This window comes from Pagrus major, chromosome 24 (assembly GCF_040436345.1).
Source record: "Pagrus major chromosome 24, Pma_NU_1.0".
Taxonomy (NCBI): Eukaryota; Metazoa; Chordata; class Actinopteri; order Spariformes; family Sparidae; genus Pagrus; species Pagrus major.
Window position 1 is genome coordinate 4,507,762 of NC_133238.1, and position 27,609 is coordinate 4,535,370.

Sequence of the window (27,609 nt, forward strand, 5' to 3'; positions counted from 1 at the left end):
AGTTTGTGAAGTACTTTAAACATCTTTGTAACTGTATCTTTTATACAATTGAGATTATTGCGATTTCTTTTTGATTGTGCTGTGATTTAAATGAAGAAAAATAAATGTTTTGTTTACAATCATTGACATCATGTGTTGAGAACTGAAGATGAAACATATTATTGGGAGCACATAAATCATGTGCTGGTGCACCTAAATGAAGAAGTTAGGCGCAGCAGTGAAAAAAGTTAGTGTGGAGCCCTGAGGGGGCAGCATATCATCAATGGCAAATGCTGCTCTTACATGTAGCTAGCTATCTTTGGCTGTTGCTAATTGCTGTTAGCTAATTAGCTTATGGCTCAGTTAGCTGTGGAGCCAGTGGGTCTAGAGTCTGTCTGGACCAAGACCTCAGCTCACAGGGGGAGTCGCCATGGGCCACGGGGCTCAACTCAACCAGATTAAGCAGCCTGAGAGTGAACACGTTTGGACACCAGACTCGGACTGAACACAGTTTGAAGATGGGGGATTACAGTACAGAGGTGATTTACAGCAGCGGATGAAAACGATGTGTCGAGACGGAATATTTTCACATCTGACTGTGGAAAGACAGACCAACACTGTTCACGTTAGTTTTAATTTGTTTATGTCTAGTTTGAAAGAAGTGTGTGTTACTATGAGTTAACGGAGTTAACTGGGTTAACTGAGTTAACTGGTACGGTCGTATTTTCTGTTTAGGAAGGAAAATGAGGTGTGTGAGTATTTCCTGCATTGACACATGCTTCATACTCAGCGTACACACGAGGGTGGTGCAGTCCTCTCATTTAACTGTAGACAAGAAAGCAAAGTAATGTTGTATTTCTAGTCATAGTATATTTAGTCAAATACAAATCAAAGCATGAGAAAGAAAACAAAAGTCAGACATAATCAAATACAAAGTTTACACAACTAAATATAAACTTATTGATGTTATAATAGCACTCATTATCAATGGCAAAGTGAACCTTCAGCTTTCTGGACTCTCATGGTCTTCCTCATTGCTCATTATTTTGACTTCCTGTTCATGCTGGATAAAGTCATTTTTGGAGGGTTGAATTTGAGTCATCTACTGCAACAAAACCCATATTAAATATTTATACTATATAAGATAGCTTACATTAAAACTACAGAAAGTACAAAATCAAAAAGAACACTGAATAATAGTTTGAAATTATGATCTTAATGTCTCATTATTTTTGCAATAATGGCCTTTTATACCCCATAGTCTCTCTAAATCTGATACATCAGAGTCTTTCCTCTCATCCTTAAGTGAAACAGGACGAACGCAGAAGAAAGTGAAAGAAGGGTAGAGGACAAAAGGAGGTAGCTCTTCTCTGACAATGAATATTATACAAGGTGCAGTTCTGGCCACCTTTGCTACCACATTTAATTATGTAATTTAACTGGATTAATGAGATGATATTTTGAAATCTTAAGAAAAAACAGACAAACCTAATAATTAAAACAAGATTATAATGATTATAATAAAAGTTTGCTCTTAAACTGAAAGCTTCTGAAGATTCATAGTTTGAGTTGACTTTAACAATCATCCTCACTTTGCTTTGTGATTAGAAACCATCATGTTAGACTTAAGACATGTAGTCTGCTCTCCCTGGCTGAGTTTGGATGAAGTCTTCGTCTCCAATAGAACAGAAACATCAATAGAGAAGTATTGTAAGAGACATGAACCTGCAAACAAAAGTGAAGAGAATGAGAAGAGCTGGTGAAGACATGAGGAAGGCATGATGACGTGGTCTAAACTCCAGCACTCACCTGGTGTCACACTCTAGCTGTTTTGGGAGCTTTCTTCCTGGGCTGTGGAAGAGGAGGAGGCAGCTCGTCATCAGTCGTATTAACAGGTCTGGGGACCTGAAGGGAAGTGAAGACATGTTGGATCAGACACAACACACACAAACGAGTTCAGTTTTTCACACAGCAGCAGGACATCTGGACTAAACTATTACTTTGAAATGGCATCATTAGTGGAATGTCGTAATTACTGAATTACATAAACTCCTGTGAGGTGAACCTTCACAGACTGCCTGCTGTAACCTGATACCTGTGCAGCTCTCCTCGGGCTGGGCTGAGGCTGACCGTTGGGGTGGGCAGGGTCTCTGGGACGCTGCTGGCTGCGCTGCTGTTTGGAGCGATGTTGGCGAGGACCGGTATGGCCGGCTGGCTGCTGCTGGTGATGGTGATGGTGATGATGTTGATTGGGGGGGTGACTGTGCTGTTGTTGATGATGTTGCTGGTTAGGATTGGTCCACCCCAAACGCAGCTCCTCCTCATCTGTTGAGAGAGAACACAAGCACATTTAAATTCATTTTACATAGTATCCCACAAGTAACCCTGAAATATTGCGGTGAGAGTAGGAGGAGCAGGAGGTCCAGTAGCTCGTCCATTCACATGAAACAGTCTCTAAGAAGCTCTGCCTCAGTCACTGGGTTTGTTTTTTTATAACATTTAGTCAAAACAGGACACTGCAGACATTACTGTCTGAAAACTCATTCAGTGCATGAGTTACAGTGTGTTACAGCAGTAACACCTGCAGTACCACCAGTGCTTCCTGTGAAGCTGCGCATTAACTTTTTTATTACCTGCTAGCATGCTGGTGTAAACATAATCAACTGTCAACCTACGTATTATCTGACCAAAAACAAAACAGACAATTCATACCTTTCACTTGCATGCTCTTTTTCCGTCTCATTCGAATGCAGCACACAATAACGAGGATAATCAGCAGCAGAACAACACCTGAAGAGGATGGATAATACTAATGACTGTTTAAGACATGTGCAACTTTAAAATTGCATATTTCAATGAAGTGCAACTCCTTTAATCATAATTCCACAGTATTTAATCTCATTTCATTATAGAAAGTTAAAATGTATTAGAATCTGTGGAGCTGCATAAGAGAACAGACATACCTCCTCCACCACCAACATAATACCACGTATTAATTCCAAATATGTCTTTGGGGAAAACAAAGCCTTAAAGAGGAGAGAGGAGAAGAAACACATAGAATTAACTTAACTTTCCGATTAAAGAATTCCAATAAAGAACATGTTTGATATTGCACAGTTCTTATCAATATTATTCTGTAGCAATCAGTTGTACAGTAGTTGATAATACACTGAATGAAACAGTGATTTCCATCTTATGTGAGCAGAAGTTGTTGCCTGAACCACTGGCTGTAGTTTACAACAGGCTCCAGAGACATGTGGCTGTAGTATCCACTGAATGATACTCACCAGGCTTAATGCAGTTGTGTTTCTTGGATGCAGAGGTCAGAGAGCTGACTTGGTTGAAAACTTTGCAACTGAAGGAAGCCGTTTCCAAGTCTTTGGTTATTTCCAGCTGCAGAGTCTGATCTTTTTTGTTTTCCAATACCTTGCCATTCTGAAGCCATTCAAAGTTGAGAACCTCGGGCTTCTGTGTAAAAACATCACGGATTACAGAGTGTAACAAAAGAGATCCAGAGGAACAGCCTGCAGGACAATTTCAATCACAAAGTACTGTAGGCTCCAAACACATTTTCAAGGACACGTTCCATTTTCTTAGGGTTTCATCTTTAGTCGTGCTACAGACGAGTGTTGAAGGTGAAAACAACTCTACATATTGAAGTGTGTGTATAGGGGTTGGGGAGTACCATTGCATATGTCAAAAAGTAGCATTAAGTCTTTTGTGGCTCCAGAGGAAGCTGCACGTAATCTGATAAACTGCCTCCAGTGGTATCACAAATTTGCATTGTGGGAAATGTAGGCACCAGGTTTTTGAGAGCAGTCCACTGGTCTATCATTACATTGCTATAAAACTGTTGGACTCATTATGGACAGTTTAAACAACTGATCAGAATCGATACAGCGGGGTTAGGGTTAGGGTTTAATCCAGCAGAAGTAAAACATGAGAAAAATAATCTACATTCAGCCTGTCACCTCCACCAATGAGGTTAGGTTTTGTTGTTATTGGTGTTTGTTTGTTTGTTGGTTGGTTTGTCGGCAGGATTACACAAAAACTACTGAACAGATTTCCACCAAACTCAGATGGAGGATGGCTCTCCGCCCAGAATAGACCCATTAACTTTTGGTGCGGATCTAGAGAAGGGGATGGATCCAGGACAATTTCCTTAACATTGTGAGATGTTTGTCAACATTTTCATTAATTTCTCAGGGAATAATGCACAAGTCTTGAAGGGGAAAAAAGAGGCTGGGGTCTATGAGTAAAAAACAATTTGATGCAGAAAATCCAGATCTAGCAGATTTAAATATGTTTTATCAGATTAGGCCTGATTGAATCAAAGGGGACTGTTGTTTGATATTTGTCATTTCTGGTTGGATGTTTTTGACAGCCAAAGTTAGCTAGAAATAAAGCTGGATTTTGTTTTTCACATATTAAGTCTTTTCCCTTATTTAAATGATGTAATAAATTAGAAACAGTGCTTACAGTTCAAAACATACTCGTCATATTGATATATTTGTTCTCACCTGAGCAACTTCGCAGGTTAGGGTTAATTTGACTGAAGTTGTCAGTCTCTGACAATCAGTCTTCAGTTCAGGCTTCGGGACCGGGTCTGAGAGGAACAGATTTCATCAGATCAAACATGTTAAGTAGTGCTCATCATAGGCTGTATAAACACTGATGATCCTGTCATGGTGAAAACAGACGTTGTGATCTGAAGTCATGAGATAATATGAAACCAAATGTCGCTTTCTGATGCAGTTTCAGATGCATCACAGCAGTTAGAGACAACAAACTCCTCTTCTTAATTGCTTTAAAAATAGTTGTTAATATTTCATGCTCACATCACCTGACAGACACCCGAAGACTTTTGTTTTTGACCCCGGGACAGCAGAGAGAGGGAAATAAAAAAAATGTGCTCACGATATTGTTACCTACCCATTACACACAACGTTTTGCTCTTCTGCCCTACTCTTTGCCCATTACCATCAAAAACCTCGTAGGCGTAACTCCCTGCTTTGTTTTTCGTCACTTTAGTCAGCTTCAGGGATCCCTTTTGATCAACATCCTCCTCAACCCCTTTGGTCAGCTTGCTTTGTCTGCGATGGAAGATTATGGCGTTATTGTGCTTCCATTGCAACTGTCCCAACTCTGGCAGTGTAGAGTCCAGCGGCACAGTGAAGTCCTTGTTTGTTTCAACATAGTAGTCACATTTCTTCTGAGAATCTGTAGAACAGAAAGAAAGGTGAAGAAATCAGGAGAATCAGATGGCAGCAGTGAGGCATGGAAATGTATAAACAGAATACTATGATGTTTTTGTGCATGTCAGCTTCTGTGGTGCTGATATTTTCTGATGTGTTCATTACTCCCCAAAACATGATGACAAGAGTTGGACAGAATAAACAAATGTAGCACCAGTGGAATTTAAATGAAGGCAAATTAAGTTTTGTGAGATGGTGCTGCTCGAGGAAAGGTCGGGGGTTATCACCAAAATATTAGGATTTCTCCTCTGGTGACTATGGACCAGATGCTTTCCAAACTTCATAGCAAAAATGGTTTTAGAGAATTCACAATGATATGGACCTGAAGTGTCAGACAGTGGTGATGAATAATAGATATTAAAGGAAAAATTCACCCAAAAATTAAAATTCATCATCTCCTCCCCCCATGCTGATGGAAAGTCAGTCTCGTAGTCCACAAGACATATCTGGAGCTTCACAGTAAAACAGAGTTGCAGCATTCTCCTAAACAACTGAAGTAGCTGGAGACTTGATTTAAAACAGAAAAACAACCAAAGAAACATCAAATGGCTCCATAGGGCTTGTCTGCTGTAATCACAGTCTGCAGAAGCCCAGAGATCACAAACTGAACTAAAAAAAACATAATTTACACCACTGAGGCACAGTCGAGCTCATGCACCCACTTCAGACAGGCTGCACGCTTTCAAGCCACTTTCGGTCAGCATGGGCAGTGTGTCAATGTCAAAAGATGATTCTTGTTTTTAGATCAAACCACAGGAGTTGGGCTGGAGGCAGAGTTCATAAGACCACAGGGGAACAAATATACCAAGAAATACCAGCCTCAACAGTTACTGATGTTGTGTCCCTCTGCACTACAAACAGAAAATGCCTCTTGATAATTCATCAGTCAAGTTTCCTCTGGAAAAGTCAGTATCAAGTATGGCTGAATAGAAACTGCACCCTAAGAGCCCCTGCCAGCTAACAGCCCTCATCCTCTGGGGACCATGATTGTCAGTACAAAATTCCATGGCAGTCCAGATGGCAGCTATTGAAATATCAACATCCTTTCAGAATCAGAATCAGAATTCCTTTTATTGCCAAGTAAGTTTACACATACAAGGAATTTGCTGTGGTCTGTAGGTGCAAAGAAAAAAAAACAATACTAAAAATACTTCAAAGACATAATAAAAATAAAAATATATAAATAGAGTGTGACTGATTTTAAAGTAGGTAAAGACTGTCCAGGTGTATCCAGTAGTGCAAAAAGTTTGACCTGGATTGTGCAGCTATCTTACCTGCACATCTCAGGGTCCTTGAGGTGTGCAGGTCCTGGAGGGATCGCAGATTGCAGCCAATCACCTTCTTAGCAGAGCGAATGATATGCTGCAGTCTGCCCTTGTCCCTGGCAGTGGCAGCAGCGTACCAGATAGTGATGGAAGTGAGGATGGACTCAATGATGGCACTGTAGAAGTGCACCATCATCGTCTTTGGCAGGCTGAATTTCATCAGTACATCCTCCTCCTGTGTTCAGCTCTCACTTCAGATCCTGGGAAATGGTGGTGCCCAGGAAGTGGTAGGACTGCACTGTGCTGACGGCTGAGTCAACCAGGGTGATGACACTGAACCAAGCAGCTCCAGCGTAAAGCTGCACCAGTGTGTCAACTCATACAGCACGCCGGCGCAGAGGCTTGATGATCCACATCATGACGTTGAGATCTATGTGGGTTTTTTCAACGTGTTTCCCCCGGTGTTCTGTTAATCTAAACATGTATCGGCCGACTGTTTATAATCATATGGATGCTATTATAATGTGTTGTGATTGCGATGCGGAAAATCGGCACATGATTCCCGCACTCTCGCAGTGTGAATTGGGCTATTATGCTAGGGGTGCGCTGACGTGGGCCATGATGGAAAGTGGGCTGAAGTGGGGGAGGTGGAGATCCTGGGCTGGAGCTCATGAAGGGTTTCACAGGGGATGGTGTCAGGTCTGCTTCATTGTCTTTCAAATCGACATTGGACTCATTCAGTTCGTTGGCCAGGTGCAGGTCATTTATGGAGTGGGGGGCTGTAGGGTTAGTTTGTAGCCCACTCCAGACAGTCATAGCAGCAGAGTGATTGGCTGAGAGCTGATTTCTCAGAGTACTGTTGCTTAGCTTCTCTCACCGCCTTTCTAAACTTGCACCCTGAGTCTTTAAAACTGTCCCTGTCCCCACTCCTAAATGCTTCCTCCTTCTTCAACCATAACTGTCTGAGTTTGGCTGTGAGTCAGGGCTTGTCATTGTTATAACTCACCCTGGTGCGCGATGGTACACAGCAGGAATATTCCAGGTAGTGAAGTCCGATGTCCGCGTTTGCGTAGACGTACAAGCACTCCAGCACATGTTTCTCTCCTACCATGTTTAACTGCATGAACAAAGGTGAACACACCTTTGACCGGAATGTCCATTAATTCCACTGTTGAACAGAAAAAAGTGAACTCATATCCTTTTCCCATAATTAACAGAAGAACCAGTGTGTCCTCATCAGAACTACAACCATGTAGGTCTGAAAGCAGCTTATTACGACCCTGTATATGTTTCATGTTGGGGTGGCGACCTCTTGTGGCTGGAGTAATTATTATGATAGCAAAGGAGGAAGTAAGGAAAAGTAGTATGAAGAGCAACATGTCTGCATATGAAGGAGGTCAGGCAGTAGGACTGGGATAAACAAGCACAGGATTTTCATCCAGGAGCACTGTTCATGTCCAGTGTGAAAACAAAAGTCAACGGCAAGCTCTTCTAACTTACAAACATAGTTCTGACAACATAACTTGTTCTGTACATAATGTACATACATTTGTAACTGAAGTTAAATAAGTAAAGTGTCTAAACCAACCCTCTAACCCTATAACCTGTATAACCTTTAGGCCACCACTGTGTGTATGTGTGTGTGCCTTTCACCTTTTGTTGAGCAAACGAGCCTAAAGAAACTCACCTAGAAATGATTAGTCACCTGTAATGCAGCAACACTGAGTAGAGGCCTTTGCATGTTTTCATCATCCATATCTATGAAATATGCAGGTATGGTTGGTAGGAATGCAGATTTTTTGACATTCTCAAGACGAAATCGATGACGGTAAGCTTTTTCACAAAACTATGTATTAGTTCTGATAAATGAGGGCCAAGTTAATGCATTGTCCAATTTCAAGCATGACTTGGTTCCTCTGAGTCACCAGTTTTTGTTTTTTGGGAGAAAAAAAGAAAGAATCAAAATGAAGTTACATACACTGGATGCAAGCATCAAAGCATTTATTTTTGAATCATGTTTGCAGTGGCTTGTACTCCCACTCCTCTGTGTGTGTGTGCGCGCGCGCGTGTGCACGCACCTTTCACACCGTGCATTCATGACATGTGAAACAAACAACAGTCTATGAAATGAAACTCTGCAGCCCTGCACACATCATTTCACCTCGACATAAAGCCTGAGTGCAGCGGAGTTTGATGATGTGTGTTTTATATCCTGTTGTCTCAGTTCAGACCACAGTCTGCTGAGAAGCCACACAGCCAAACACACTCCTGATGGTGTCTGTCTTAACATCCAGCTTCATTCTAATGAACTAAAGCTGAAGATTAGACTGTCTGACAGTCATTCAGCAAAAATCTTTTTGGTAAATATAAAAAAAATTTATTGTATTTTATTTGGTTCCTGTTTCATAAATTATGAAAAATGTAAACTGATATTGTAATGTTTTCTATAATAAAGTGCTGTTGAAATGTACTCACATTTTAAGAAATGGCTTAAATATTTGATCTGCAATCACAGAACATAGCTTTAGTTTCCTTTTCTGTGAAGTCAACCCACAGGAAATTAATGGTTACATGAGTGATCTGATGAGGTAGAACATGAATATTTTTCCATATGATAATAAAAAACATGCTGCTGGTTTAAGACATTCGTTATAACACATTTGAGTCACTAGTCAAGATAGGGTTTAAGTCAGCACTTCAGTGGCAGGACTGTGGAAGTCCTATGATCAGCCCATTAACCCCTTTGGTGTAATCATCCCCAAGCGACCCTTCTGTTGTCACCTTAAAGATGCTGTATGTTTTAATCAAAATAAGTGTAGCTCTGTTTATACGTCTTTATGGAGTCCACTTGGAGGACACATCCCACATGTATTCTGAAGCTTGTTGTAGCGTATTGTAATTGATTGGTGACTCTAGTGGTTGCACACACGTAACGTTTAGTTTCCAGCTTTAGATCAGCCCTAACACCTTGTTTCCACAGAGCTCCGTATGCTCATGCGAGACAACCTGAAGTGCATTTAGTTCTATTTCTCTCCCATATGTTTGCAAAGCCCTAACTCCTTCCCTTTGTTTTCTCACCTCACTCAGAATGTTGAAACATATTAACGTTTACGGTTGACTTTAGACTGACTGTAAGCACTGTGTGCCGCATGAAGTTAGCATTAAACAAATTAGCTAACTGTTTATCAACGTATTTATAAATGTTTTCTCAATGAAAGGTTAGACAGCTTATTTATATTGGCAGCATGCTAGCTGTGTCACCCCTAGATTCCACCAGATACGTGTCTGGTCAGGCTCCGCTCCCTCACGGCTCCACCACAGCAGCGGAGCTGATATGTTTCACTAGTCTGTGTGTTAACTTCCACTGGCTCCACTGCGTATCTGCTCCGTCCCATCTCTGGCAGTCCAGACCCTTCCGGAGCAGATATGCAGGGGGCTTCTATTTCTGCTGGATGCCAGAGCACGACGCAGCAATTCAGCCGAATTCAGCACAGAGCAGACAGGAAGTCAGACACCGAAACAACAACATAACATCCGGTTAATTTTCATAATAAAACACTCGGTGGTGACACCAGCAAAAAAATCTCAAAAAAGAGACAAATACAGGCACTTCCTCTAATCCTTCGGTTGGGAACACTTTGTGTTGTTGTGTTTATAACACATACCTATAACTGTGGTCACGCGTGATTATGTAATTATTGCGGGAACTCCCCGGTCTTGCAACTCCAGCTGTCCGGCGGTGCTGCTCTGTGCCAGACTCTTAACGCAGCCAGTGGGGGTTGCCGGACAACGGACGACAGAGCAAAACCGTACCGGAACCGGAAAGCAACGCACATGCATCCAATGGAATCTTTGGGTAACAAAGCATTACTGGTCCAGTTTGTCTCCATGATGCTCCATGCACATATAAAAAGAAAATTTGCCTGCATGTATGTGGTGGTGCTTCAGTCAAGCCCCTAGGAAGAGCGCCAGGCTTAGAAGCCAATTGTTGCAGTGGCCAAACTGTGCAATTGCAATGTCATGTGATGCACTGTGGCCCAAAAAGACTTTTTTTATGATAAGCTTACATTATGAAAGAAGCATCTGTAAAACGCTGGATACAACTTTTTTAGGTTTCATGCTCTACTGAGCAGCTTTCATCTTGCATGCTGTATCCAGATTTTCCTTGTGAAAGAAATTTCCCAAATGTTTTTCCTTGTTTTGTATACATAGCATTTAGCATACATCCATAATTATGAATACAAACTGTTTAGAAATAAGGCAGTATACTCCCATGGACGTGTAGCAGTTCTATTTTTACTACTTTCTGGAGTCCACTTGGAGGACACGTTCCACACATGTGCACATGTATTCCATAGCTTGTTGTAGGATATGCAGACTGTCACAACAAGTAGCCGGTGTGTGCCCACCCTCTGATGACAATATTTCGGCTATGCGGACCCTTGTGGACCCTCGCACATTTGTAGATGCAGAAAGTATAATTTCAGTTTAAAATCAACCCCACACCTAACCTGCTGGAGTATAAACTGTGTGTCTACAATGGAAGTTAAAATGTCATTCTCATCAACATAATATGGAACATTTTAACATGTGTATGTTTGTGACAAATGAAGCATGATCACCATGTTTGAGGTCTAGGCAACTCACAGAATTTAGTTAGTTAGGTATAGATCAAAGTCTTTAAGTACTGAAAAAGTCAACAGTTACACAGCTGGGTCACAGATTACTTGCTTGATATTTAACCATAACCACAGTCTTCCAGAACCTCACCCCAGAATGTTTTTATAGCATAAACCTCACCACAACGTTCAACATGAAAACCTCATATCACAAATGTGAGCTTTGACTAATTGGTATTGTATCAACTCCTTCTTAGTGATACTTTATCTGAAGAACACATGGAGCAGTGTACAAGCTTAGATCATCAACACTCAAAACAGTTAGACACTGTGTATGGTTGTATTTTTTCCAACTGTGACATCAAACTGAGAGAAAGTTAAATGATTTCATTTTTGTTTCATTACGTCTTCAAGATGGTGAAGTGGAAGGAAGCAACAACTTCATACTTCAAAATTCAAATGAAGGCAGCTCTATTACACAGTATGCCCAGGTTAAACACACGGATTATATTCTGAAATTGTGACCTGAATGTCTGAAAAAGCTATCATCACTTAAGATAAGGTAATAAAGTCATGATCAGGTTTTGATATCTTAAAATAATGAGAAGATTACACCTCCGTCTCTTTTTTTAATCTTGAAAACCACAGAACAAATTCCAGGAAATAACAGTCGGACATGTGAAAGCTTTGCGCACAGCACAACTTCACGCCTCCAGCTGCAACTATAGTCCATGAACTATGCTATTTAAAAATCAGACAAAAACATCTTCAAAGTCAGCCACACCTAAACCCGATTTTTGATCAGTACAATTAATAATTTGTTTAGTTGAACACTTACTAATGTTATTCAAATTAATGAAATAATTTGACAATTTAATTATTTTGATCGGCAACAGATCAGACATACAGATCATCCAGCAACTCTTTATGTGAAACTTTTTGAAACAAATTTATTATGTATTTGACCAAAGTTTTTCTATGGGAGAGTAAAAAAAAAAAGATTTTCCTTTTTCAGAAAGTGCTTGGGATAGTTTGAGGTTTTCTGGCCTCAACATTTTATATGTATTTGAAGGCAAAAGTATTTAGTTAAATCATTATCTATATTTTCTGTCACCGTTTTGTTTCACTCAGGACACGACTGTCTCAAATATTTATATTATTCGCTGCATTATTTCTGGTAAATTCATGTTTTATTTCTTTCTTATTAGTTCAGTAGTTGCTTTCTGTTTGTCATCTCCAACCTCATTTCAGACTGATGTTACCACGTCAGCAGTGTGTTTTTGCTGCTGCTAGTGATCATTCCTCTTTTGTCTAACCCTCATGTTTCTGGCAGGGGTTTCAATTAGCATTCATCAACGTTTCCACAATAACAGAAAAGGGATGTATACAGAAAAATACAGAAAAGACATTTTCACCCCATTATACCCCCCTGTGTGCGCACGCACACACACACCAGCAAGTTTTCAAGAATTCTTGCCAATAAAATAGTTACATTTAAAGGATCAATCCACTGTTCTTACATGGTCTATCCCAATACCTGGTATTCAGAACATTGCCCTGCACTAAAATCAACGTATATAACACATTTAAAAAAAATGGGAAATGACTGGCAGCAGAACCAACATCCAGAGTTAAAGAAGCTCACTGACTCATGTGAGAGTATGGTAGAATTTAAATAAGCACTGAAGGGTTCAGAGTTCCATGACTTGCAGACACAGATTTTTGTTTAAAAGAAGTTTTTGCTTTTTTGATGATAAATGTTTAATATAATTAAAAAAATCATTTATTTCAACTAGTTCCATTTCAAGTCAAACTGAAATCCTCAAGTTATATGTGAGTACTTGATGAGAGTGAGGAATGTTTAATGTTACAGTACCTGTAGAGGCAACGGAGGAGCAGCAGAGCAGGAGCACAGCGATGGTGGAGACGGCAGCCATCTTCACCACCATCCTCGTCATGTTCAGCTGAAAAGAACAGCCACTTTCCATTATCAGGGTTATTTCCTGTTGCAGCAGCTAGATCACGTCTTATATGTCTCTCTCTCTCTCTCTGTGTGTGTGTGGTTTCCAAAGGAAGTGATCCAAGAGGCCCTATCTATGTTCGTTGTCAAAGAACAAAACAAGCAAAGCTAATGTCATATTCACAGCAAACAGAGTGAAGATACAAGAGTCTAGGTCATTTTAAATCTAAAATGTAAGTGAGTGCTCAGTGAAATCTATTTGTTTCGTGTTTGTATTGGGTTTACATTGTATTCTGATTATCTTTAACTGGAGGTAACGGTTATATCTTTAGTTACTGAAGCAATAAAAAAACCCATGGTGATGGCATGTTTATGTATGAAGGAGTTAGACACATTCATTTCGTTATGGAACCCTGTGTTCTATAATGAAAAATAAGTCAGCTTGAACCTACACGGAGCTCTGGAATCAACATCAGGAAGGAAAATGGTATCTTTACATCTCCATTTACGATTTAAGTTTTTTTGGAGCTGGCTGACCTAAAACTATTACAGGAGGTGGTTTCCAACTGACTTACAAATCACAATTTTATCAATTTCATACAACTAAAACCAGGGAACCATTCATGTAGTTGGTTCAAATGTGCATTTTACTCAGCTGAATGCAATTTAAATGTTCCTCTCAAAGTGTCAAAACATCAAAGAAAATTATCACACCCTCATGAGCTTATAACCTTGAACAATTTTTTGTTTTATATTTCTGAAACAGCAGTCACTTTGCTAAACTGTGATGACTCAAGGGCTCTATTTTAAAATTCTTTAGTAATTTCTTAACATTTTGTTCTTGCAGAAAAGTTCAACGTTTTGTCACTAAGATTTCTCAAGCATTAAAACTTCTGTGTATTTAATTTCCCAACAAATTTTCTATGCTTAGTCTACTCAAAATAAAAGTTGCATCATCAACAGCAGGTGAGGTGTTCAGCAATGCAGGTCTACAAGTTCTTGAGTGTTTGCTGTATTTCACAATTTTAAGCTACAAGTCAAAACTCAGATCCACATCTCAACCTGCAGTACTTCACTAAATGAAATGTCAGAATACCACCATCACCACACACACACACACACACACACACACACACACACACACACACAGACACCTTCTCACTTTAACTGCTGTACACAATGTGTGTCTCCTGAATAATTTGTAAAGATAGGTGGTTTGCTCTTGTTTTCTGAGTGTGTTGCTACATGAATGCAGGGGATATGTGTAGACCTACATGTAGCTTGTGGTTTCTCATCACAAACATGATCACTGAGCCAACATAGCTCTGTATTTCACAAGACAAGTCATTTTAAAATGTCATGGTATTGTAAAAGTCTTGGAGTCGACACTAAAGATCGAAGGTGAAGATGTAAATATTTGAAAACAGCTCACAAATACAGTCCATAGTTTCATATGTAAACAGTATACAACAGCTTAGAGGTTTACTGCAATGATGAACACGCAAATCTTGACAAGACAAGCAAGCACAGGTTCCACGAAGAGGGGCTCAGTGTTCTGGTACAGGTGGGCAGGTAAGCAGGCAGACAGGTACTGGTCGTTCGATAGGGAAAATAAATGGCATCTAAAATGTCCAACCTCCTACTAGAAAAAGAACATTGGAAGACTGCTCACTGTAGTCCCATTTAACCAGTGTTGGGGAAGCTACTTTACAAGCGTAGCTTGTAAAACTACATGTAGTTCAGCCTGGCAGTAGTTTGAACAAACTACATTTCTACCCCTGGAGAAATGTAGTTTGCAAAACTACTGCTAAAAAAAGTAGCTTTAGCAACTACTTATAGTCATTATACTCATTTAACTCAGCGTTAAATAAATCAACATATGGTGTGTATCAAACAAAATATAACAGCCTACAAAAAATTCACATGCCAGCAGAAATATGCCTCTCAACTCAAGTTTTATTTTTTAAAGAACAAAAGCTGACATTTTTGGTCAATATCACAGGAACTTCAGAGGCACTAACACTAGAACTAGATGCCAGGGCAGAATCGCTTGTTGACACGACAAATGAGCAGTCTCTCAAAGTTTTTATCAGACAGCCAGTTCCGTTTGGCACTAAAAACATATTTACCAACACTAAATAGCCATCTATATCCAACATGTGCAAGCTCAAATATGGCCATGGTTGGGCTGGTGCATTCGGGGGCGCATCGGGGGTAAGGGGAGGGGTGTCCATGATGTGCTTGTGCCATATGAGCACTGCCTTCCTTGGCATAAAGACCCACCCACTCTGTGAGCATGTGAGTGCTGCCAGGACAAGCCAATCAGAGGCAGTGTTGGCTTAGCATGTCATGATGTGTTTCATGCCTTTTTTCAAAGAAAAATAAAATAAAATTTATATTATATAGGTCTTTATTTTATAAAAAAGAACTGGAAGTGCGAAACCGCTAACTTGACTCCCGCTTTTAGGACTCATTCCAGTACCATTCTATAATGTGTTTTAATAGTTTTTGGACATTGAGGAAATAAAATGTGTCAGGCTTTCTAAGTAAGATTCATTTAATTTAGTTTAACATATTCAGAATTGAACTAAATGTAGCAACATCATGTGGAGAAATAACCCTCATTTAGATATTTTCTTATTCATAAACAAGTGATCTCTGAGTAGGAACAGATCAGAACATGAAAAAGGAAGTGTACCTCTGGACTGAGACTGGCACTCTCTGGTCTCTATGATGGTTCACATCCTCCAGCAGTGATATTCTGCTTTCAGGTTTGGTTTTACTACCTTGTACTAGTTCCTTATTGTCCTGTAGATGTGTGACTTTCTATGTGTGTATATGACATGTATATGCCAACACAAACAACACAAATATGACATGTAAATTGATGTATTTGTAATGTTACTGTTAATGGGATTAATGAGAGCAGAGTTTGCAGCCCTGATCACCAAAACAATGATTTAAGAAAGGCTAAAGAGATTCGTAGAGCTGAACTAAAGAATTGATGATAATTCTCTGTGGGTTTGTCAGTGAGTCCCCTTGTAAAGTCAATTTTATATTAGTACCTTTTAAAAATACAGATTATAATGTCTCTTCATAAGGTCCTGTTCAGACCTGGTATCAACATCTATTCTGAGTGATCCGGTCACAGGTGGACAGCGTTGAATACAGGTCTGAACGCCTTCAAGAACCACTGAAGACACATTTGAGATCCCATCACTCAGACATCATTCAGAGGTGGTCTGGACCACATATAACCACATTCTTTTAGCAGTATGAACGTTCATGTGTTCTGGACCACACTGAAGGACAGCCCATTCAACTGAAGTCCTCTGTGAAACAAGAAGAAGAAGAAGACAAAGAAGAAGAAGAAGAAGAAGAAGAAGAAGAAGAAGAAGAAGAAGAAGAAGAAGAAGACATCAACAGGCAGAATGGATCACACTGTCTGATCTCCATGTACCTCACTGTGATGTAAATATCATGTTTGGGCTCTGTTAACCTGTCAATGTTCGCAGCAGATGTTTGTGAACACACTGTCTGTTTAAACCACAACATCACCAGACTCCCTTAACAAATGTAGTGATTTTAAGAGTTGTTTCATGAGTAGAAACATAACAAACTTTGTGAAGAGTGGGAGCCTCTCTCCCCATCAGCATCCTCAGGACCTTCTATAGTGGTGTGCTGGAGAGCGTTCTGACATATGGTATCTCAACATGGTACTCCAGCTGCAGTATGTCAGACAAAAAAGCCCTGCAGAGAATAGTTATAGGAGCTGAGAGGGTCATCAGAGTTTCCCTCCCCTCTGTCCAAGAACTCTTCCTAAGCCGCTGCAGGAGCAGGGCACTGAACATCGTCAGGGACCCCTCCCATCCTCTCCACACATTCTTTGAACTGCTCCCATCAGGAAAACGATTCGAGAGTCTAAAAGGCCGAACAAACAGACTAATCAACAGCTCCCTTCTACAAGATGTTAGATGAACTGCTGATCTGGAGCATGCTCACTACTGCACTTCATGAGCCTTAGTCATACACTGAAAAAAGGGGAAATGGCTGATTGTTCAATGTACAAAAATGCAATATGAATATAGGACACAATTAATTTATGTTCCTCTTCTGAACGTATGTCAATCTTGTAGAATACTTATAATTTTGATTTAAACTCTGCAATATTTATTTATGTTAAGAATGAATGACTTAATCATGTTTGATTTTGAAGCATCGCCCACTTGGGGAAAATCCCCAGGAGAGAAACTTTGAGAACAGGACGTCTGCCATTTTCTCACTCCTGTTTCTCACTCCCCATCAGTATTGGAGAACTTAGAGAGCTTTCTACAAGTCAAGGTAATTAAAGCTAATTAAATGTTGGTCAGATTAAGAGAGAGGGGTCTGAAGTAGTCATTTTAGACGCTTTGTTTTAACCAAGATGAGGTTTTTAATCTACCAGTATACTAAGGTTTAGCTAGCTGACAGTTAGCTACTCTCTAACGTTAGTGATAGCTTTGCAAACGACTGTGGATATAATTTTGTGTGTTAATATAGCATCATGTCATAATGTGTGCATATTGTCTCTGTTGTATGGAAATTTACACAAGTCTAATGTTACTAACGTTAGTTATATGGTATTCAGGGGGCTATTGGTGCAGCGTTAGCTTAATGTTAATTTGGTGGGGGGAGGGGTGATTTTCACATGGCGCATTAACGTTAGCTTGGCACAATGTGGAAATGTTAACGTCGTCATACATGATCATGATACCTTAAGTATGTTTCTTAAAATAATTGAATAGAGACTCAATTAATGAATTCAGTAGCACTAAACGGGGTTATGTTAAAATGACAGTTTTACTGAGTGACTGAATGACAGAGTTTACTGCAGTTTAGCCACAACAGAGAGTCTCACAAACCACAGCAGATGTGCTTGTAAGTAATGTTAGGTCAACAAAACTAAACATCTGTCAATAAAAAAATGACATAAAGTGCTAAACTGACTCTAAAAATAATAACGTGGTTAATAAACAAGTCACAACAAGGACACGGGCATGTTTAGGGTTGTTGGAAAGTTTATCTGATGACTTTAGGTGGATGCAGGCTAGCACTTCCCATTGACTACCAGTATTTGAGCTAACCTTAAGATAATTAGCAGTGGGTGAGCTCTGCCTTTGTGTCTTTCTTTATTGTGCCGCTTTTGTTCCGCCATGATGCACTCATTTTGACTTGTGTTATAAATTAAGCACACACCTTTGCTCTTCAGCGTTGAGCTTTCTCCCCTTCCTCAAAGCCCAAATTATCTCTAAATCAGGCTGTGTCACATGTAGCTCAGCTCCTATGAAGATGACCGAAAGAGAGCCTCAAGCAATAAGTAAGGTAAAACCAATTCAGCCGTTCAGACGGTATCATCACAGGTGCTCACAGCAAGCACACGTAAAGACACGCAGTTAACTTTTGTCGGGGGACCAGGTATGGATAGAGCCTATGCATATGGCAGGTTGCAGTGCATGTATTGGCTCTTTATTTTTGTATCAATTCTTACAAAGTTAATTATTACTTGTGTAAAATAATTGTGATATCAGTTATGACCAAAATGATCTTGATTAAGTTTTTCCCTGATCAGGCAGAAAAAGAAATCGTTACTGTAAAGCTTCACCAAAGCAGTTAAAATAAAATACACATGAAACTAAAATCAACTCTTGCTTTGTAAATGTAACATCTTATAGTATTATTCAAATTTCTTTTTTGTTTTATTTAATTTTGGACTCAATTTGAATTTACTTAGGTAAGCTGTGTCCAGACAAGAAGTAAAATATTAGATAATATAAGAAAGAAATAAGAAAGTCAGAATTGATTTTTCTTTTTTTTTCTGTGCAGGTGTTCATTGTTTTTGTAGTGGCGACTACTGACCTCACTGTTCCAAAGGCTCTGTAGTAAACGGTGATATTATTCAAATAATTTTGTTTAATAATTTGACACATTAAAACTAGACTTTAGAGACTGTAGGAATTCCTGTGTATGACAATGTTGCTCTCAAATTAATAAACTGCAAGAATGTGAACATTCTCCATTTACTTGGTCCACAATTCTAACTAAAACTAATTCTGTGTAATAAATCAGTCCTGCAATAAATCTTACAGCTTGGAAAGTTATATTTTTCAAAATCTTTTATTGTTTTGTTTAATTTTAAACTTATTTTTTGTGAGCTATGTCCTAACACAAACTAAAATATAGACTCTAAAGCCTTACCAGCTAGTGAGAATAAAGAAAATCAGTCAAAATCAATTTATTTATTTTTCTGTACAGGTGTTTAGTAATTCTCTAGTGGTGACTACTGACCTCTGCTTTGCTTCGAGCACTGTTCCAAAGGCTCTGTAGTAAATGATGAGTATTATTCAGATAATTTTGTTTGTTAATTTGACACATTAAAACTAGACTTTAGAGGCTGTAGGAATTCCTGTGTATGACACTGTTGCTCTCACATTAATAAATTGCAAGAATGTGAACATTCTCCATTTACTTGGTCCACAATTCTAACTAAAACTAATTCTGTGTAATAAATCAGTCCTGCAATAAATCCCACAATTTGAATTTAATATTGTTCAAAAGTTTTGAAGAGGTGTTTCTAATATTAAGAGTAAACTTGCTGTCCTGAATGGGGTGTATTTAAATGTAGAACTTCTGTTCACAAAACAATTAAGTTGAACCACAAACCAGGGCTGCAAGAAATGTCATTTTTTACATTTAAAGTATTTTATATTTCATTTTTACAGCATTCTCTAAAATGACCTTTTGCATCAACACCTACACATCTCTATAGATTACACAAAACTGGACATTAGGGAGGATTTATTGCAGGACTTTTGCGTTGCATTGTAATAGTTTTAGCTAGGTGTACATAAAAAATTGGAGACTAAGTTTTTGCATTTCATTGACAATGAAGACTAACTTTGAAGCAGTATTGATCTTTATTGTTGAGAAACCTCTATAATTATTTTTTTCTTACATTTGTTTCTCTCTCTCTCTCTCTCTCTCTCTCTCTCTCTCTCTCTCTCTCCCTTCAGTGAATGTGGCAGTGTAAGGGGTGTTCAGCAGTTGTTGCAAGTAGGTCAGAATTACTTGACCATTACAAACTTAAACATATACATTTTGGACGAACCACCCACTATCCATGTACATATTTGAAATGTCTGTGCACATTTAAGACATGGAATGCTTTAATTGTACATCAAAGTAGAGTGCATGCCACACAAGCTAGTGATAATCAAAAAGAGTTGTCAACTTTCAGCTGTCAGCTATGTGCATGCAAGAATTTAGCCAATGAAAGAGAGTACTTTGATCATATCAATACTCATCTGAGGAGGAATGAAAATATCTGTTGCATGTTTGTCGGCTGTAATTTTCAAACCAGTATTTATGGTACCTTTAAGTCTCATAAGAGTTGCAAACACACACCTCACACTCTAACTGACTTTATACCAGGTATTGTGAAAACAACTACATTAGGATCACTATCGTTAGTTGATTCATTTTCTGATTCCCAGGACGAGGACTATGTGGAAGAGGAACTTGCTAGTACATCCCTAGACTGGAAAGGTCAACAGAAGGTGCTCCCAAGTGTCAGCAACTTGCCGCAGCCTTGTTGAAGTTGGAGTATTTAGTGCATGTGCCAGGTACAGCTATAGATGATTTTTACAAGAACTAAACTATTTGATAAACTCAGTATCAGTACCAGTATGTAGAGATTTTTTAAGTGATATATTTGAGCGTCACAACCTCCAAACTGATGACTCTGTACTAAACGAAATCACAACCACAGTCTGCTCAGGTAACCCAGTTTCAAGAGCATCTGAAAAAGGGGCCCCTCTTAGCACTTATCAACGGAAGCAATACTACAAGGAAAAATTCAGTGTTGTGGAACCAGTTACCTACATTCTTGATCATAACAAGAAACACACCTTTTAATATGTCCCACTGTTAAAATCTTTGCAGCAAATATTAAATAGTAAAGTCATTCTTGATAAGATTAGTGAAATTCATAGAGGAAAACGTTGTGTGGAACTCGATTCTTCTTATGAATTCAGGTCCCCTGAAGATGGTTTTAAATTTTAAAGAAAACAACTTTTTGAATGCTGATAAACTAAGAATATCACTGCGCCTGTTTGTGGATGATTTTGAAACCTGCAATCCCTTAGGCACCTCTCGGAAGAAACACAAGCTTTGTGGTGTTTATTGGGTAGTCGGTAACCTGCCACCTGGCTCTCACTCTTCTTTATCATCTATTTAATTTGCTGTACTGTACTGCAAAAGTGTTGATGTAAAAATATATGATTATGATAAAGTGTTGGAACCCCTTCTGCAAGATCTTAAAACTCTGGAGGAACGTGGTGTGTACGTCCCCTTATTAGGCACATGTGTTAAAGGTACCCTGCACTGTGTTGTAGCTGATACTTGGGAGCGCACAGTCTTGCAGGCTTCATTGAAAGTTTTTCAGGTGATTTCTTCTGCCGGTTTTGTACAGCAAAAAGTTAAGATATAAAGTCTGAGTGTGTTGCATCTGGTGCTTTCACCCTGAGAACTAAAGAGGTGCATGCAGTTCATGTAAAAAATGCTCTTGAGAATAATACCAACTACTTTGGAGTTAAACAAGAGTGTGTTTTAACCAAAAATCTCTCTTATTTTAATTTTGTCTCTGGTTTTCCTCCCGACATTGCTCATGATCTATTTGAGGGCATTGTTGAGCTGGCTTACTGCTTGTCATCAATGATATCAAAAAAGCTGTTAACATTGGATGACCTGAATAAAACTATATTGTCTTTCCCCTATAAATGGTCGGACAAAACAAACAAGCCACACGTTGTACCACAGAGTTTATCGGGTCGAAAGACTATTGGAGGCAATCCCCATGAAAACTGGAGTTTGCTGAGGTTTCTCCCATTTTTAATTGCATCTCAAGTGCCTGAAAATGAGCCAACATGGCTCTTGTTGATGGATTTAAAAGATATTGTTGAGCTGGTAGTTGCTCCTGTGTATACTGATGAATCTATCTCATACCTTGAAAGCAAAATAGTTGAGCACAGACAGAGGTACCAAGAGTTGTTCCCCAGTGTCACACTCCTTCCTAAGCACCACTATCTTGAGCAGTACCCTCAGTCGGTAAGGTGTTTTGGCCCTCTAGTCATACTCTTGACAATGCGATTTTTTAAGCAGATTGTAAAGCACACAAGTTGCTTTAAGAATGTACCTCTGACTTTGGCTTCAGAAAAATCAGCATATGATTGCCTTCCACATAAACTCACCATCGTATGGTAAATCTAGCCTTGAAGTACCCGTTGTGTCCACAGTTCCAGTTGATGTACTGAGAAAGGAAGTAGCTCAGGCTATTACATCAAAATACCCCAATACATCTGAAGTACAACTTGCAAAGAATGCATCACGTAGTGGCATAGCCTACAGCAAAAGTATGATAGTTGCATATGGATCAACAAGTGGATTTCCAGAGTTTGCAGAAATCGTTCAGATGTGTGTTATAAATGAGGAGTTGTTCCTCATTGTGAATGTGCTGTGTGGGTGGTACAGTGAACACTACAGAGCCTTTGAACTAAGCTTGTCACCATCAAGAGAAACAAAGCTTGTGGCACTCAGTGAGCTCACTGACACATATCCATTGGCCGATTATATGGTTGGTACTAGGCGTATGGTAACCTTAAAAAGACATATCACCTTTAAAGGTTGGTTAACCACTTAAATGATCATTTACATTTAAATGTGTACTTTACAGGATTTGTTGGTTGCGGTGGGTGAACACATAATTTAAAGGTACAGTAAGCAATCATATCCTCCTTGTATTAGTTTCTTCTTTTTCATCCTCTTGTATTAGTTTTATTTGTTGTCTTCTTGTATTAGTCCCTTCGTTTCCTCATATTAGGCACTTCAATTTCTTTCTCTTGTATTAGTCTATTCCTCTTTTATTGGCAATTTTTTATTTATTTATTTTAATCTGGCTGAGTGATATGAAAATGAGAAACCCGACATCACATGTAATCAATTTGTATTAAAGAAAGATGTGTCTTAATCAGGGACGGACTGGGACCAAAAAAAGGCCCTGGACTTTCCCCCCAAATAGGCCCACCCACCGACCGTGGTGCGCCAAGGGGGTTCTAGTATATGGTTTTGAAATAATTGAAAACCCACACGTCTGAGATGGAGTCAAAATGAACGGACCGGTGGCCTAAATCTTTGTGAAATTTAATTTCATTAAATTGTTATTCTGTAACATCCCATCTGTTATATCAGAAAATTGAATATCTCCACTTTCATTTTATCAAGAAAGGTTAGAATTAGGTAGGCTAACACAGAAATTAAATTGCCTAGGCAACACCAAAACCTATAGCCATAGCTTATAAAATAAAATGTGTAAATGGCTGGGTTTACATGAGATATTTAGTTCTGAGTTAACTCACTTTAATTCTGAATAAAACTTAATTCTGCTTTCAAAACATAATGTAAACACTTCACAGACAGGAATTAAATGAAAGGTCAATGTAAATTCTTGCCCTTAAATTCCTAACTAGGCTACTTAAATCAAATTATTAATTCAGAATTAAATGTCTCATGTAACCGTGGCCAATGTGTGTTATTGTTCGTATTTTTTTCGTGATACAAATTAGTTTTAAACTCTACAGAAGTTTGATTCCCCTGTCTTCCATTACAAGTTATCATTGCTGCCGTTTTATTAGGTTCCAGGCCAATGCATTAATTTAGGGCAGAAATTAATTTGTCATTTACCGTGTTTCCTTATTTTTAATGTAGCATGTTTGTCAAATTCACTGCGTGTTTCTTTTGAGGGCAACAAGCCATTATATATCATCATCACAACGCAAATCAAATAAGTAGCTGATTATCAGAGTAGTCACTTGAATAGTCTGCACGTCACCTACCAGTACCTCCTCTTCTCCCTCCTCCTCCTCCGGCAAATAGCCATGCCTACTAGTGCTGCACGATTTGATGAAAATATGCGATTGCGATTATTGTGGACTATATTGCGATTTGCGATTGCGATTACGATATTATAAATGAATGGTGTCATGAGTCTACTTGCTTGAATATCAAGGACAACACAGAGAATTACAATAGATTGTATATTTCTCAACTCAAAACATACAAATATGACACAAAAAATACAAAACCTGAAGTTTACAGTACTGTATTTTTTCCCCAAATAACTTATGGAGTCAGTGATTTCCTTGTGTCTTTTCGAGGTATTTTCGTATGGTGTGACACTTGCAAATGTATCCGTAATTGTGCGTTGTTGTGGTCGTTTCAGGCGTTTTTCAGTTGTATCTTTCACGTTACTTTGTTGGGCTTTCATTTGAATGCATTCTTCGTATTTTTCTTTGTGGTGTTTCAAGTGTTGATATAGATTGGTCGTATTGCCGCGGGACGTAGTGAATTTAGCTTTGCATGTTTTACACAGCACATCTTGCTGTTCAGTGTCGTCGTACCTGAATCCAAAGTATCGCCATATATTAGAAGTTGCATTTTTTTTCGCCACCAACTGAGCTTGTCCCTCCTCGAGTTCCTCTTCGGCGTCCACGTCGGCTGCTCTGCTCTGCTGAAAGCCGGGTAGTCACGTGACTATACCTGCAGCTGCAGCTGCACAGTGTGGATGTGGTGTCACCGTGCTCCACACCGCACGGGAGATAGTCCCGTTCATTGTAATATTTGTACTGATATGACTCTATTTTCATGTAGGCTACATGTTGAATGTCTGTATTTTTCAAAATGTTAGATAAAGATTTTCATTAAAAAAGAGAGAGAGAGAGTCCTGTTCACAGGCACACACATGCACATTTGTTTACATTAAATCGCAAATCGCAGTCTTTTAAGCGATTACATAATTGCACAGCATGACATCGCGATTGCGATTGCGATTAGATTAATCGTGCAGCACTAATGCCTACACGCCTCCACATCATGATCCGCGTCATGCTCGCTGTCTATCTCAGTAGGGCTTCTGCTGGTGCTGGCAGCACTAGACCCACCCCCACCGCGGTCGAAAAGCTCTGTTAACTTCCTACACTTTGAGGCTTCATTTTCTAATAGCTTTGTCTTCTTTTCTTTTAATTTTTGCCATCCACCCTTTTCCTTGCGTTTTCTGCCCACCATTTCCCGAGAGGTAGGCTAGAGTGGAAAACCTAAGTGTGGGAAAACATTAGTGTTTTCTTTGATGCCTTTTTGACAGAGTGCAGACCTATGTTTGATTGACAAATGTACGCTACAGCGCCATCTGCTGGTAGGGAGGTGTTACACTGTTACACTGACAAGGCCGGTCGACCGAAAAGAAAAAAAAAAAAAAAAAATCGGCCGTGGACTGGACGGCCGTTCTGGATTTTTCCAGAACGCACAGATTACCAGTCCGTCGCTGGTCTTAATGTAAGAGAACTAGCGACCTTTTAAAAATTTTAACCTTTTTTCATTTTTATCCTTTTCACAGACTGAGACGTAGAAGGATGACTTCCCCAACCATTCTCAAAGTAATCCTGGGTGATGGCAGCAGCCAAAGGTTGACTTTAGAGAATGGAATTCCTGGATCAGTTAATGAACTTGTTACTGAGGTGCAAAGACAATGTGGACTTAAATCTAACTTCAGACTGCAGTTTATGGATGTGTTTTTTGTAAATGAATTCATGAATCTCACTTCAGTGGATGAAATACAGAATAGAGGGACTATCAAAGTAATACCTTCTACAGAAACCTCAACTCCTCAGTTTTCGACCTCAGCCACTGCTCTGGCCCATGAAGTTCCTGAAGAATCCTCGTCCCTCTCTAGTGGGGCTGTTGACACGGACATACTCTCTTCACCAGAGTCTGACTCCTCTAGCGCAAGGTCATTTTGGCCCAGCATCTTCAGTATTCCTCAGTTTAGCTATGATGCAGAACTGAAACTTGCAGCATACAGGGAAGATGGTACATTGCTTACTCCAGATCAGAAACTAAAGTCGAACATTCTTGAGGGACTGGTGCAAGAGATAGTCCGGTACAAAGTTTATGTAACTGATAACCAGTTTAACACAGTTGGACAGGCCCTCATCACTAAGCATCCTTGCCTGACTGAGAAAGGCTCACTCACTAGATATGCTGGATGGAAGGCTAGCTCGAAGAACAAACTGGCAATATACCGCACTCACTTGAGAAGGCTGGGGTGTACAGAGGTGTAGGAACACATGCCTGTTGCCTCTGACTCTTGGCTGCTGAGGCCCTGTTTATTCTTGTTAACTCTTTTCATCTGGATGAAGACTATTCACAGGAAGAAGGCGCCTTCCAGTCTGCCACCTTATCTCCTGGCAGAGAGGACAGTGTTTTTCTGACCATAAAAGCCTTCAGATGAGGACACTTTTAATTAATTTACAACCTAAACTCCCATTTTGAACTTTCTTTCCCCTCCAAACAGATAAATTCTTCTCTCACAGGTCGGTCTCAGTGAGCATGGAGTCACCTACTCTCTCCACATCAGGAGTGACAGGAACTATCTGGTCATCAGGACGTGTTAATACCAATGTCTTTACATTTGCAAATTAGGTAACACGTCTGATGGCTCTCTCTCCCTCTGTCTCTCTTTCTCTCTAATTTCTAATCCACACATTAAAGAGTGAAAGGACACTGGAAACCTTTCTCACTTGTTATTGTGACCCTCCCATGTCTGTAATTTACAATCCATCTGGCTTCACTATCTGTGGGACATTCCACTCAAATGGTCTCTGTATTCCTCCAGATTTCAGACCATTTCTAATTAACCATTAAGTCAGGATCTCTCCTCTTAATTCTAACAAATTAAGAGTCAGTAAAAGAAGTTCATAAAACTGATCTTTTTCCCGTTTCTCTGTGATAAAGTTTGAATGAAATCAAGTTTAATGTTTAAATATGTCTTGTGTTTGGTGGAACCACAGTACCCTCTAGTGGTGAGTCCTGGTACGATTGGAATAGACTGTCGGGAGATCTTTTGTCTAATACGTTTTTCTTGATTACTAGTAAAAGTCTCTAATAAGTTTTAAGCTAGAACTAGAAGAAATGTGTATAAATGATCAGTTCTATCAGTTCTACTGTATCTTTAAGTGTGTTTTTATGTTTTGATCCAGTGTTAATTTGTTTCAAATGTTCAGTGATTTTAATCAGGTCATATTATTTTATTGTTAGACAAAGTCCCTTTATTTTGCCATGGTAAAGTTCTGAGAAAGGTGAAGCACGATCTCGAAACATTAAATCGATAGTTTAAATTTAATTAAGTTTCGTGAGTGTAGGCTTATGATATGGTCTACAGTGTGAACACCGTCAGCCCGCCCCTCGGGTCCCGCCTGCCACTCGGGACCACAAAACCGAGAGACAGCTCTCTCTCGCTCTCTTCTTTTTAAATTTTTCAACCCTTTACTTTACTCTCTACTTTGCGACACGTTCCTAGGCAGAAATCTCCGCAAACTTGACCACGTGTGATTTTACCTCATTTTTATAGTTTGAGGTGTGGACGCACTTGCTTTAAGTGCTTTCGT

The 27,609-nt window shown here is 39.4% G+C and overlaps 1 protein-coding gene across 1 annotated transcript; it reads right to left on the reverse strand.

Annotated features, from left to right (window-relative positions):
* Positions 1–829: 829 nt before the first annotated feature.
* LOC141020371 (uncharacterized) lies at positions 830–13,076 on the reverse strand. The gene is made up of 9 exons (XM_073495421.1): positions 12,995–13,076; positions 4,912–5,199; positions 4,500–4,585; positions 3,267–3,447; positions 2,943–3,005; positions 2,692–2,769; positions 2,075–2,304; positions 1,789–1,884; positions 830–1,704 (listed from the first exon to the last, which is right to left on the reverse strand). The coding sequence occupies exons 1-8, from the start codon at positions 13,074–13,076 to the stop codon at positions 1,795–1,797; spliced, it is 1,098 nt and encodes a 365-aa protein (XP_073351522.1). The 3' UTR covers positions 830–1,704; positions 1,789–1,794.
* Between the last annotated feature and the right edge of the window lie 14,533 nt (positions 13,077–27,609).

What these genes read in the sequence shown, in the direction of transcription:
- LOC141020371 (XM_073495421.1), bottom strand. Translation starts at nt 13,076, where the DNA reads ATGACGAGGATGGTGGTGAAGATGGCTGCCGTCTCCACCATCGCTGTG. An exon ending in CAAAACGTTGTGTGTAATGG is followed by an intron (nt 4,586 to 4,911) that starts GTAGGTAACAAT and finishes TGTTCCTCTCAG; the next exon opens with ACCCGGTCCCGAAGCCTGAA. An exon ending in TAACCTGCGAAGTTGCTCAG is followed by an intron (nt 3,448 to 4,499) that starts GTGAGAACAAAT and finishes GTTTTTACACAG; the next exon opens with AAGCCCGAGGTTCTCAACTT.